The 15,000-nt window shown below is 47.5% G+C and overlaps 1 protein-coding gene across 5 annotated transcripts in view; it reads left to right on the top strand.

Annotated features, from left to right (window-relative positions):
* pard3aa (par-3 family cell polarity regulator alpha, a) overlaps positions 1 to 15,000 on the top strand; it is a 657,729-nt gene that overhangs the window by 137,769 nt on the left and 504,960 nt on the right. For all 5 annotated transcript variants that reach the window (XR_010036106.1, XM_063206446.1, XM_063206444.1 and 2 more), the window contains exon 3: positions 2,296 to 2,509. Coding sequence is in view for 4 of the 5 variants with exons in the window: in XM_063206446.1 (XP_063062516.1) it covers positions 2,296 to 2,509 (214 nt within the window). In the remaining variant the exon portion in view is untranslated. The remainder of the gene's footprint in view (positions 1 to 2,295; positions 2,510 to 15,000) is intronic.

Below are 15,000 nucleotides of genomic sequence, written 5' to 3' on the forward strand. Positions count from 1 at the left end.
AACAGAAGAATCAAAAAACATTTAGAGTATTCAGTAGTATGTGTAATTTAGTTTAGTCTTTACATTCACATTATGCTGCTCTAAAGTACATGGGATTCGAGATGGTAAAAATGCCTAGGAGGGGAGGCAATATTGACAATTTACTTCTCAAACGGGAACTGTACTGGATTTACACCCTGGATACTATGGCACCAAGGGGCATGAATGAGGACTTCAGCATTAAACCATTCCTTTAACAGGCCTAATGACTCTGTGATTGCCGGTTGTGTGTACGAAAAACTAAACTAAATTACACATACTACTGAATACTCTTTTGTAGCTAATGTACTATGAAAACATACTCATTTTTGACCCTCTTGCCTATGTGCAAACTAACCAGCACCCCAATATCTCACGTCTGGTTTTTATTTCATTTTATTCAGCTGCTGTTCTTGAACTGATATAACACTGATATGAAGTCATGCAACATAACATGACTAGAGTATCCATGTAGATGTGCTGCTAGTGTGTGTGTGCCTGTCGGCTGCCCTTCCCTGTGTGCAGTAGAAACTCGATATCAGACGGAGCCTTCAGAGGGGCTGGCTGAGGGTTGGGCTGCCAGCTGTCAGGGGCACAGAGAAACACACACACACACACACACACACACACACACACACACACACACACACACACACACACACACACACACACACAGACACACAGGCACACACACAGAAGCACTTACACACACACACAGACACATACACACACACGCACACACACACACACACACACACACACACACACACACACACACACACACACACACACACACACACACACACACACACACACACACACACACACACACGCCATCTCTCACTCACAAACACATACACACACACGCACGCCCAAACACACATACAATCATCTCTCTCTCTCACGCTCACCACACACACACATACACACACGCACACGCACACGCACACGCACACGCACACGCACACACACACACACACACACACACACACACACACATTCACATGCATACTCACACACTGACTATTCATGTGGGGGCAGTGGAGTGGATTTGGGGGGAGAGGAGAGTAATGGAGAGAGCTGCTGAGGCTTTCAAGTTGGCATAAATAATGTATGATTGATAAATGCCGGCCCATTTGATTATGAGTGGGCATAATGTCCATGTGGGAGCTGTGAGCACAGCCACGAAGAGTGTGTGTGTGCGTGTGCGTGTGCGTGTGCGTGTGCGTGTGCGTGTGCGTGTGCGTGTGCGTGTGTGTGTGTGTGTGTGTGTGTGTTTGTGTGTTTGTGTGTTTTTCTGCATTTGTGCATGCATGTGTGCGTCTCTGCGTTTGTGCGCGCGTGTGTGTGTATTTCTCATGTCAGTGTGTGAAAGGCAGATGAATGGCTGTGTTTGTGTGTGTGTGTATCCATGTGTGTGTTTGCTTGACTGTGGGAGAGGGTGATTGAGCACTGCAGGAGACTGTGTGTGTTTGTGTTTGTGTTTGTGTTTGTGTTTGTGTGTTATGCTTTGGACAGGGTGTGGTAGGAGTTTAGTTTCCCCCCATAATACAGCAAAGAGATGCTCCCATCTGGCCATCTCCACACCAACAACCTGAGGGCAACTTCAAACACATGACTCAAATGCACACTTACATTGGATATAGAGATTGGAACTCTTGCAAAGAAAGTTTGAATGAATGATTGACTGACTAAATGAATGAAATTGCATCTAAGAAACGCACATTTTCTTGGGGGAAGACCCCCAGCCCCCCCTCCAAAGAACACGTCCTCCTTTTTGCTGTCACAGACATGGTTACCCTACTGTTCACGCACAATTAGTGTTTTGTTTTAATTTATGGCCTTGGTTATCTGTCGTTGGCCTTGGTGCCCTTAAAAAATTGACAACTCAAAGGCCAAGTGGCCTTGCCCCTAAAATGATGAAATTCCAGGCCTGACGACAATCCTCCATTTCTACTGCAGCTACGTGCGTAACCCTTTGGCCGCTGACAGCCTTGCCCAGACCCGAAATCAGTTGCATTTGAAAGCTACTGAGCCTTGCTTGACATTCATACTCGTCACCCATTCACTGTCATACTGTCTGCATTATCTTTAGTTCATATAAGGATTTCCCATCTCACTCACTGATGGTCTCTCTTGTCTGTGCATGTCTCCTCCCATCCAGTTGGTGGCGATATACGAGGAGCAGGACCCACTTGTCCCACTTGCTTGTATTATTGTCTCTTTTTATGTGTCTTGTGATGTCTTATCTCTCTCTGTTTTTCTCCTCCCGTCCAGCTGGTGGCGATATACGAGGAGCAGGACCCTCACCACTTGGGCGATGGCACCAGCGCCAGCTCCACGGGCACCCAGAGTCCCGAGCTGTTCGCGGCCGGCGGTGGCGGCAGCGGCGGCGGGGGAGGGGCGGAGCTTAACACCAGCGGGATGTCGGCCTTCCAGCCCTATCAGCCGGCCAGCGAGATCGAGGTCACGCCCTCCACCCTCAGAAGCAGTGAGTAGCACGCGCACACGCGCACACACACACACACACACACACACACACACACACACACACACACACACACACACACACACACACACACACACACACACACACACACACACACACACACACACACACACACACACACACACACACACACAGCTCAGAAGCAGCCAGAAGCACACAAGCACACACACACACACACACACCTCAGAAGCAGTCAGTAGCACACACACACACACACACACACACACACACACACACACACACACACACACACACACACACACACACCTCAGAAGCAGTGAGTAACACACACACACGCACACACACACGCACACGCACACACACGCACACACACGCACACACACACAGCTCAGAAGCAGTCAGTAACACACACACACACACACACACACACACACACACACACACACACACACACACACACACGCCTCAGAAGCAGTGAGTAGCACACACACACACACACAGACACAGACACAGACACACACACACACACACACACACACACACCTCAGAAGCAGTGAGTAACACACACACACACACACACACACACACACAGCTCAGAAGCAGTCAGTAACACACACACACACACACACACACACACACACACACACACACACACACACACACACACACACACACACACACACACACACAGACACACACACACACACACACACACCTCAGAAGCAGTGAGTAGCACACACACACACACACACACACACACACACACACACACACACACACACACACACACACACACACACACACACACACGCCTCAGAAGCAGTGAGTAGCACACACCTCAAGTTCATACAACAGTCTAGCATGTTCAACATTCAAGCATAGGCGCTGGAATGGGAGTGCATTTGCATGCCCCCTTTTGGGCTCTCTAAATGAGGCTTTCTCAACTTTTACCAGAGAGAGTAGAGAGAGAGAGAGGTTCCATTGGCCCATTGTTTCCGGGTTCCCCTGTCGCAAGGGGGAGGGGGGGAAATCCCCCTTTAGGCAGACCTAGGCAGACCTAAGGACTGTTCTATTCAATGCTAGGAGTATTATGACACGCCCCTTTAGGCAGACCGGAACCTGGTCATGTTAGGTGCCCATAGCAACCTATTACATTGGCATATCTCTATACTTAAAGAATCTCTGCCTTTACTGCAGAGAAATGAGTAGAGTGCAGCAGCAGTAACATTGTTATGGAAAAGAGAAAACAAATAATGCACCACTAATTTAAGTCATTCTGGCACCCTTCGATTCAATATTCAAGATTCTTGTTATTCGCCCCTAGGGAAGTTGGTCTTGGACATACACATACAGTATTGCTACCATATACCAATACACATGGACCAGACACATGGAACATGAAAGTATGTTCAATATTCAAGGTTTGATCGTTTGGGAACACGGTCTGTGATGCAAACTGAATAATGCTTCCAGGTTCATGTGAGTATATAAGGTATGGTCACATTGAAGTAAAGCTCTCAACCTGGTATGAACTCCAGTGGCTCACAGCAAACCACTTTGGCTTGTAGCCTAGCTGGCGTGGTTGCTCATCAACATTAGTGTACTGGGATATATGAGGGGCCGTCGCCTTGATGTGACTACCGATACTCATGGAGGTCGCGCCCTTTGACCTCGGGAGCAGGAAGTATCTGATTGGTGGTCTTGATGCATCACTGCTGACAGGGGCGGAGCTATAGGGGGGGGGGGGGGGGGAGCTGGGCCCAGGGCCCTCCCGTATTGGCGGTTGGGGCCCTATTGTGACCTTGGCAGGCTGTATAGGGGGGGCCTGATCAGTGTTTTGCCCTAGGGCCTTATGTGTATTTGTTCTGCCACTGACTGCTGATGCTCAGTCAGCACAATATCTTGGAGTTCGTCTAAATCAGTGATTCTCAAAGTGTGGTCCGTGGGCCACTGGTGGTCCGTGACCTAGCTCAGGTGGTCCGCGAGGGGATTTCTACTTTTCCAAGACAAGCTAGCAGTAGGCTATTTTTGTAACGTTATTACAAAGCTGAACGATCGCGTAAACATTGCTGAAGTAATATTTTCACCACAATAAGACAAGCTTGTCATAAATAAGTAAGTGAATAAAAAGTAAGTGATCAAAATCAGCCGTGTCAAATTAACAGCCGTCGATTGCCAGTTCAGTTGACAGGTGGTCCCTGGACATTTTTGGAGGGACAAAGTGGTCCTCGGTCTGAAAAAGTTTGAGAAGCACTGTTGCTGTCACTGTCTAAATGAGCAAGCCACCTTCGTAAGTGGCTAGTGACACAGCAATATCTTAGCAGGACTTTGATTGGCTGGCAGCTGTCAATGCCAAGCCTTGGTCACTATGGAAACTGATGGAGGTCACACCTTTTGACCTTGGGATCAGGAAGTATCCTACTTGTGGTCTTGATGTATGACTACTGATGCTTAGTCAGCACTAGAGCAGAGAATCGTATATGACAGTGAGATAAAGCGGGTAAATTATTTTCCGGTATCCACTTTACGTCGGGTGAACGCCCCTTTAGGAGACCTTCGATTAGGAGACCTTCGGAGTCTTGAGGTAGAGAATAAATGGAGTTCCCTTAGCGCTGTAGATGGCGGTAGCGCACGCCTTGTGCAAATACCACGAAAAGAGAAGAAGAAGGAGGGACAACGCCCCCTCAGGAGACCAAATTTTGAGCACACGCTGTTGCATTGAGTGGGCCTGTTTCGATTCCTCTTATTATATATCCAACCTCTTTGACTAGAGGTTGTGTTGAGTGAGTATACTACAGACACTGCTCTGCATTCTCGACCTCAACATGACAAGGCCAAGGCCAAGGGAAGAGAGGAGGAAGCTTCTGATACTTGGGCAGCCTGACGTAACATAACGCATGCACGCATGCACAGACACACACAAACACACACACACATACACACACATGCATGCACATACACGCATGCACATACACGCATGCACACACAGACGCACACACAGACAGACAGACAGACAGACAGACAGACAGACAGACAGACAGACAGACAGACAGACAGACAGACAGACAGACAGACAGACAGACAGACGCACACACACGCACACACGCGCACACACGCGCACACACACACACACACACACACACAGACACAGACACAGACACAGACACAGACACAGACACAGACACAGACACACACACACACACACACACACACACACACACACACCGAATAAAGAGGAATGGATTGCATTCACACAGCAGTGAACAAATAGAATAACAACATTTGTTAAACCCCACCATGTCTTACTCTCCTTGGTTATATAAAAGGAACAAAGATTTGCTTTGTCAGTGGAAAAACTGTAAGTGTTGGCAGCTGCGTCGGGGAGCATCTTAAGATTTATGGAAATGATGGCAGCAGCAGCAGACAGTGTATGGCAAGGGCATATGAAGCCAGCGTGTGTTCGAACGTCTTCAAAAGGTATACAGAGAATGCTGGCTCCATTTTATGTGCTGCTGCTGCTGCTGCTGCTGCTGCTGCTCTCTCTCTCTCTCTCTCTCTCTCTCTCTCTCTCTCTCTCTCTCTCTCTCTCTCTCTCTCTCTCTCTCTCTCTTAACTCCTCCCTTTATCTTGCATGCTTCCTGCCCTACCCATTACAGTGGAGTTTGGCTGTTGCAGTTTTACGAGCATCTCCTCTCCTCTCCTCTTCTCTTCTCTTCTCTTCTCTTCTCTCCTCTTCTCTTCTCTCCTCCCCTCTCCTCTCCTCTCCTCTCCTCTTCTCTTCTCTTCTCTTCTCTTCTCTTCTCTTCTCTTCTCTTCTCTTCTCTTCTCTTCTCTCCTCTCCTCTCCTCTTCTCTTCTCTCCTCTCCTCTCCTCTCCTCCTCGCTTCTCTCCTCCCCTCTCCTCTCCTCTCCTCTCCTCTTCTCTTCTCTTCTCTTCTCTTCTCTTCTCTTCTCTTCTCTTCTCTTCTCTTCTCTTCTCTGCGCTCCTCTTCTCTTCTCTCCTCTCCTCACCTCTCCTCTCCTCTCCTCTCCGCTCCTCTCCTCCTCGCTCCTCCTCCTCCTCTCCTCTCCTTTGCTCTCCTCTCCTCCTCACTTACTCTCCTCTCCTCTTCCTCCTCCTCACTTACTCTCCTCTCCTCTCCTCTCCTCTCCTCTCCTCTCCTCTCCTCTCCTCTCCTCTCCTCTATGAGCCATTGGTTTTGTTTATTTTGTCACTAGCAGAGAATCTCTGGCTCAGCTGAGGGCTTGGTCGGTCGGGCAGGAGGTTAAGATGGCTTCTTTCATTCTAGTGTTTCTCAAGGGGGGCTCAGCAGCCCCCAGGGGGGCATTGGGGAGTCCTAGAGAAGGATACAGCTGAGAGGGGGCGGTGCTTAGTTACCATTCGGGGGCATTATTCTATTTTATTTTTTAATGCTAAGTGGGGAGAGGCAGGATTATGATGAGGTCAGGGGGCGTCGAGAGGCTTATGAGGAGTTCCTGGGGGTGTTTGTTCAAAAAAGCAAAAGGCAGTAACTGCGTAGAGCTCCAAACGGAGTAAAATGACTTTAAAATGATCCTGTTGCCCAGTCTAAGTAGTCATGTGTGGATTATTGACATGTAGCTGTTTTGCTACTCTATGAGCACTTTGTTGCAGGGATAGTAACTCATTTCCAACAGCAATGCAGTTACTGCTAAATCTTCCTGGTTCCAGTATGCTAGCTCACTTGCAGAGGTGGATGTCTCTTGTGTTTGGTCCTCATATCCAAGTCTGCCAATCACTGCATTGTAATGGTGAAGTTAGTCTTGCATTGACGACTCAACTCTTTTTTTGAAGACTTTGGCCTTGGTGCAAGGCTGTATGGATCCTCTACTATTGTATCTCTGACAGATATTGACGTCTGCTGTCTTCTGTCTTCATATCCAAGTCTGCCTACCCTATCTGTAACAGCATTGTAACGATCAAAATAGTCTTGCATTAACGGCTAACTTATTTTTTTACACAAGATGTTAGCAGTAAAGCAAATCTGCATGGATCCAGTATGTAATCTTTCCGACATAGGGAGACTTCCATCGTCTTCTGACTTCTGTTTTGTAATGGTGAATGGTGAAGCTAGTCTTGCATTAACGTCTAACTGCTGTCTCTATGCAAGGCTTTGGCAGTTAAGCAATCCTTTATGGATCCGTTAGAGGACCTTGCGGTTCTCTTCTGCCTCCTCATCCAAGTCTGCCTTGTCCCTGTCTGACGGCAACAATGTAATGACAAGCCTGGCCGTGCATTAAGTGTTTTTATCCGAGTCTTTGGCATCGAAACAAGCCTTTATGGATCCAGTATAGAATGTCTCCGACAGACAAGCACCACATTAGCATAAACAAAATGGGGGAGCTTAATTGTTTTTTTTTTTGCAGTTGGATGGGATGGGAGGGGAGCCGGGTTAGTCATTTAACACAATGCAAAACATAGAGCCAACATTGGCAGAAGTGAAGGACACACACTGGCCTCTTGATTATTCATTTATTTCTTTTTTTTTTTACCTTGTGTGGCTTTTGTAGTGTGTGATGTGTATTGGGGGTGACTGCACTCACCTCTGATTTAAGAGTGTTCGTGTGTTTGTGTGCGTGTTTGCGTGTGAGTGTGCGCGCGCGCGCGCGTGAGTGTGTGCGTGTGCGTGTGCGTGTGCGTGTGCGTGTGCGTGTGCGTGTGCGTGTGCGTGTGCGTGTGGTGAGTGAGCGAGACTGAAGGCCTTTATTGATGTCTGAAGAGTGCATTGCCTCCATTGCTTACTCTCTTACTCCCAGGCCAATTATTTAGCATTGACTCAATAGGAGCCACTTCATATTAAGTGTGTACTAAAGCCATTTGACTAAGCGCTGTTGCGAAGGCTGCTTTGTGCTCAGCTCTTTTTTTTTTTGTTGTTCACTGTTTTTGTTTTGTACGTTCATCGTTTACTCTGTAATTGTTGTGCTCAAACAGACTGCAGGTTCAAATGAGGTTATGGCACCTTTAAACTTGCCCGTATGGTGTACTCTGTTGGCGATATATGAATCATAGTTGGCCACTGTGTCTGAGGAAGATTAAGCTCGATTACAACTGTCTGTCTTACCCTCTCTCTCTCTACTGACAAGCACCAGTTACTCCAAGTACATTTCCTTCCCAGCAGTAGTTGACGAAGGTTGATTGTTTTGCAAGTTGTCTTGATTTGAATGGAAGCATTTTGCATTTGTTGAAGTGTGTGATGATTTCTTGTTCCCCAGTGCAGGCACCTCTGAACACACAATGAAACCCAATGAAACAGCACTGAGGCGAGGTGAGATGGGCAATCAGGGCTGTACAGTATTACACTTCCTCTCTTAAACGTCGGGGGAGAGAGGAGATCAGGCATAACAATCCTTTCAGTCAACATTGATTTGATCATCTGTTTTTTTTAACAGCGTAGAAGCAGGATTTCTTCTTTAAAAAAAAATAAAAAAACACCTTGGCAGTGATGTTCTGTCGAGACAGGCCACTTTGTCGAGATGAGCTACCAATAGTCTGTAAACACATTGTAGCTTAGTGTAGCTGCAATGTACTAGCCTAAACCCAAACCTTATGCCAGTGGTTCCCAAAAGTTTTGCTCTGGGACCCCATTTTGACATCCACAAACAATTTGACCCCACACAATTGTTCCTGTCTACAAAATTCTACCCAGTGTTTTAGTCCTAATGTTATTTAGCTGAAAAATTATTTTCGGCAGAATTCTTTTTCCATTACAAGACATTTCAGGCGACCCCCATTTCAATTCCAGGCGACCCCACATGAGATCCCCACCCCAAAGTTGAAAAACAATGCCCTAAGCTGTAAAGGGGGGGCGCTACTGTAGTGCGATATAAAGGCATGGTAACGCTCATCTCGACTCTACACCGGCAGCGTATTCTGGTAGGCAGGTAGGTCAGGCCGGCTAATGATTAGATTGGAGATGAGATGTAAATTGCTGTAATGAATGTAATTTTCCCGTAATTATGAGGAAGGAATGAGGACCATTGTACTCGCTCCGCTGGGGGTGTATAATTTCGCTGCTGGTACGCCAAAAGAGAAAGAAAGAAAGAAAGACGGTGAAAAGAAAATTATTAATTTTTTGTTTAAAAAAAATGTGCTTGCTTGCATGCAGAGAACACGTCATGGAATTAACTTGAGATTGTTACTTGCTTTGAGCGTTTTTTTTGTCTTCACCGTTGGACACCGCACCTTTTGCCCCCCGCTGTTTGAATTCAGAAATTCTTGCGCAGGTTCATATTTAGACTGTGAGCGCATTAACACAAGTCAAATTCAGAAGTGAGTTTTTTTTTTTTGAGAGAGAGAGAGAGAGAGAGAGAGAGAGAGAGATAGAGAGAGAGAGAGAGAGAGAGAAAGAGAGAGAGATAGAGAGAGAGAGAGAGAGAGAGAGAGAGAGAGAGAGAGAGAGAGAGAAGAGAGAACCATGAGTATGCCACCATGCACTTACTTTGGCAGCTCCTCTATGCTTTTCCAAAGTCACCTTAGACTCTTTGCATAATTTAGACGGGCCTCTGTGTGTGTGTGTGTGTGTGCGTGCGTGTCTGGGCGTGCGTGCGCATGTGTGCGTGCGTGCGTGCGTGCATGCATCTTTCTCACTGTGTGTCTATGCGTTGCAAGAATACGTCTCTGTGCGTTTCCTCCTTCACCAGCAAGATTTGTATGCGGGTCTGACGTGCGCTGGTCACTCTCTACCTGGCTGTCTTCCAGCCTTTTACCCACCTCTGTGGAGCAGCAGCAGCAGCAGCAGCAGCAGCAGCAGCAGCAGCAGCAGCAGCAGCAGCAGCAGCAGCAGCAGCAGCAGCAGCAGCAGCAGCAACAGCAACAAGGAGCATATCAGCGTATAGTCAGGGCCGGATTAATGCACGGGTTAGATATGGCTGCAGCCTAGGGGCCCCCACCTGCCAGGGGGCCCAAACAGGCTAGATTTGCCTGCAGCCTAGGGGCCCCCACCTGCCAGGGGGCCCAAACAGGCTAGATTCGGCTGCAGCCTAGGGGCCCCCACCTGCCAGGGGGCCCAAACAGGCTAGACATAGCTGCAGCCTAGGGGCCCCCACCTGCCAGGGGGCCACCCTGATTGGCCAAAAGTGACTAGATGCAATAATACAGTTGGTAGACATATTATCCTCAGTCTCTAGCTCGTAATTATGAGACGATCTATGTAAATTTGTGGCGAAATTTGCCTTCAGGGGGGCCCCACAGCAACCTGTAGCCTAGGGGCCCCAGGCCATCTTAGTCCGGCCCTGCGTATAGTGCATAGTGACTAATCAGACTCCCTTACGTACCTTACCACCCCCCCCCCCCCCCACACACACACACACACTGCGTCACGCCACGCCATTGCATTGCCATGCCAGACCCGTCCCCTCGCCTGTCCCCTCACCCCATAAAGATATTGGCCCCACTGGCTCGCTCCCGCCCGCTTCGTGTGGAATAAAGTGGAGACACTTGCAGCAGAGCCAACACATTCATTTAATCCATTAAGCTTGTGGGACGTCTCCGTCGCCTGGTGAGACCGTGCGGCATCAGTCAAGGGCATGCAGGTAGGCAGGCAAGCAAGCAGCTCCCAATGACGGGAGTGATGGATAGGAGAGGTGGAAGATGGAGTGCGGAGTTGATAGCGAGAGGAAGGGTGAGGACCGGATGCACACACAGTGATTTGGGAGAGGAGAGGAGAGGAGAGGAGAGGAGAGGTTACGCCCATGTGTGCTTAATCAGTAGTGGTGATGCCACTGGAAGCACCTTGGGGACCCTTGAAATAAAGTAATGTTGGGGTCCCCAGCCCCAACGATATCACTACCAGCTGTAGGACCATTTTCAGGTCCGTAATCATGCAGAGTGATGGGAAGAGGGAGGGAGGGAGGACAAGGCTATGTGTTCTTTAACTCTTAACAGGAGAAGAAATGTCTTACCCTTGAAGGAAAATGATTTGGGGCTACCATACTCTGGGGGACACTGCCCTGTCAGACAGAACCTCTATTATAAGCATATTGTTACGTAAATGATGGCAAGTAATAATGGCCAAGATAGTTTTAAACCAAGTCTCAGAATCTAGAAGTAGTGATGCAGATTTCCGGTGATCCAATCTGCATGAATGACCTCCCCCCAGGGCCGGATTACAGCACAGGCTAGATATGGCTGCAGCCTAGGGGCCCCCACCTGCCAGGGGGCCCCCTGATTGGGCAAAAGTGAAAAATTCCAGAATTATGACAAGATGCAATTTCGAAAAGCTCATCTGTTGTGTTAAGTACAGTTGGTAGGCAGGTTATCTTTAATGTCTTGCTCGTAATTATAACATTTTCTATATAAATGTATCCCAAAATTTGCCTTCCGGAGGGGCCCACAGCAACCTGTTGCCTAGGGGCCCCAGGCCACCTTAATCCGGCCCTGTCTGCCCCCATCCTCCTGATGCATTGCTTTCAGGGCTCAAAATGGTCTTTTGTTCAATTCATGGCGAGTAGATGCTAATTACTAAAGGGCCTGTGTTGTGTCATAGTATTGTAGTGCTATGGTAGTTACATCTCAATGACTATTACAGCGTGCCACTGGAGGTACGGCGCACATTAAGGGGTTAAACCAGTTCGTTTTAAACCAGATAGTTTTAAAGTTTTAAAGTCTCAAGTAGTGATGCCGATTTCCGGTGATCCAATCTGCATGAATGCTCTGCCCCCATCATCCTGGTGCATGGCTTTCAGGGCTCCAAATGGTTTTCAATCCTTTTATTTCAATTCATGGCGAGTAGATGCTAATCTGACTAGCTAAGCACACACGCTAATAGGTCAAAGTGACTAATAAGTTGGTCTTTTCTGCCAGACAAACTGAAAATCCTCCATTATTTGGCTGGTTGACTGGTTTTAATTTAGAGGCCTGATTGCTTCAGCTTCTTACTCTGCGTGGCCTGTGTTGCCTCATGGCACCAAAACAAATGCACATCTTCAGCACATATCCGCTAAGAGTGTCATTCATCTAATACGCGTCTAAATGAAAAAATAAATGAAAAATGTTTTCATCACCATTACTGGGTTTTTCTTCATTACTCTACTCAAGGTTCTACAGTGTGAGATATCAATGTGCTACACTCATTCTCCTCAGTGTGAATGTACTTGTGAATGTGCATGCTGTGATTGGGGATCAGCCTACTGTAGTCACTACTTTGCAAATGGGCGTTGATGAGATGGGGCCCCAATTCAACATGTCTTTTGGGGCCCCAATTCAACATGTCTTTTGGGGCCCCAATTCAACATGTCTTTTGGGGCCCCAATTCAACATGTCTATAGGGGCCCCAATTCAACATGTCTTTTGGGGACACTTGCTGATGAACAATCCCCTCATCCCAACCTAGTGCTGACGCTCTCTGTCTGTCTCTCTATATCTATCTCTATCTCTATCTCTCTCTCTCTATCTCTCTCTATATCTCGCTCTCTCTCTCTCTCTCTCTCTCTATCTATCTATCTCTCTCCCTCTGTCTGTCTCTCTATCTTTATCTCTACCTCTCTCTTTCTCTCTCTCTCTCTCTCTCTCCCCCTCTGTCTGTCTCTCTATCTCTATCTCTACCTCTCTCTCTCTCTATCTATCTCTCTCTCTCCCTCTGTCTGTCTCTCTATCTCTATCTCTATCTCTATCTCTCTCTCTCTCTCTCTCTCTCTCTCTCTCTCTCTCTCTCTCTCTCTCTCTCTCTCTCTCTCTCTCTCTCTCTCTCTCTCTCTCTCTCTCCCTCTGTCTGTCTCTGTCTCTCTCTGTCTTTCTCCTTGTCTCCTTGTCTCCCTGTCTCTGTCTCTATGTATCTCTCTGTATCTCTCTGTCTCTCTGTCTCTGTCTCTGTCTCTCTCTCTCTCTCTCTCTCTCTCTCTCTCTCTCTCTCTCTCTCTCTCTCTCTCTCTCTCTCTCTCTCCCCCCATCTCTCCTTCTGTCTCTCTATCTCTCTGTCTGTCTGTCTCTCTGGATATCTCTGGACACCCCCCCCCCTCTCTCTCTCCCCGTCTCTCTCTCCTCAGCCCACCCCCCTGCCGAGTTCTGTTTTCTCCTTTCATCCACAGCCAACATACCCTTTTCTGTTCCCCGAAAGATGTGTGTTAAAGTGAGTTATTAGCCCTGTAGTGCTGCAGAGCATGAACAGGCTAAAGACAACACCCTCCCTTTAGTGTTGATGCCAGATAGAGATGTTCATATTTGCTGAAAGTCCCCAATGTGTTTTCAGAGCATGCTATTTGAAAAAAAGCAAAAAAACGAAACTCTACATGAGTCATGACCAAAATAGAAACTTCTTGGTGGTGTTAGTCGCTGAAATGTTTTAGCAGTGGCAGAGTTGCAGAGAAGCTATAGGCTCCCTTTTCAACTGGGAGCTCTTTATGGAGTTGTTGTTGCTATGCTTTTGTTGCTATGATACACCAATCCACTATAACCTAATGATTCATGTGTGAAAAGACACCGCTTAGCTTATCATAATTGCACTAGTAGGTGTAGACTTACAGTGTAATGTAGTTGAGAGAAAAATGCTGGCCTCAAAATGAATAAAATGTCAGAAGCAGAAACAATGGACTGATGAGAATGTATTGCACAGGAGCAATGTCTCAGCTGTCCAATTAACTTGTGGGCACAGTCAGAGAATGTCAAAAAAAACTGTGGCTCCAGAGCAGTTTCCCTGTCGTTTAATGGTTAGTACCTGCAGTGAAAGTGGTTTAAAAGTGTTTTTGTTAATGGCATAATGATGACCTCCCAAAATGTCTGGCTGTAGTGTCTCCCAGCTCGTATCCAGAAAACCACAAGCAAGGCCCTTAGGCATGCAGGGAGGTCGCCAATTAACATAGCTAACTGGGACTCTGCTGAGGACCACCTACGAACGAAATCTTGAGAATCCTCCACACAGTAGTTCCCCTCCAAGGTTGTGTTTTTAAAAACATATGCAGCCTTGGTCATCCTCTCTCGATCTTCTCTCATTATTTTCTGTCTTGTAAGCAAAACCCTGAAACAAACTGCAGTTTGCTAAATGTGTGGTGGTGATCACAATTTACCCAAGACATGAGCCCCTGAAACATAGCTAAAGGCAAACACATACCATCTTAATTTGTAATTCTTAATTCTGATTCCAGCCTGGGGGAAGAGAAGAGAAGAGAAGAGAAGGGAAGAGAAGAGAAGGGAAGGGAAGAGCATAGCATAGCAGAGCAGAGCAGAGTATTGCCATTGTCTCAGGGTTAGCACCGCGTTCCAACAGCACCATTTATAGAACTTAACAAATGATGTAAACAAACCCACATGTAATTAACTTTTTTCCCGAATAACAGCATTGTGCTGTTGGGCTGTCAGTGAGCCCAGAACTAATCCACTCAATCCAGTGGGGAAGTACATCATGTGTTCTGCCCCACACTCAACCCATGTGCACGCACGCACGCACGCACGCACGCACGCACGCACGCACGCACGCACGCACGCACACACACGCACACGCACACGCACACGCACGCACGCACGCACGCACGCACGCACGCACGCACACACACACACACACA

The sequence above is a fragment of the Engraulis encrasicolus genome, chromosome 9, assembly GCF_034702125.1.
Source record: "Engraulis encrasicolus isolate BLACKSEA-1 chromosome 9, IST_EnEncr_1.0, whole genome shotgun sequence".
In the NCBI taxonomy this organism is placed as follows: Eukaryota; Metazoa; Chordata; class Actinopteri; order Clupeiformes; family Engraulidae; genus Engraulis; species Engraulis encrasicolus.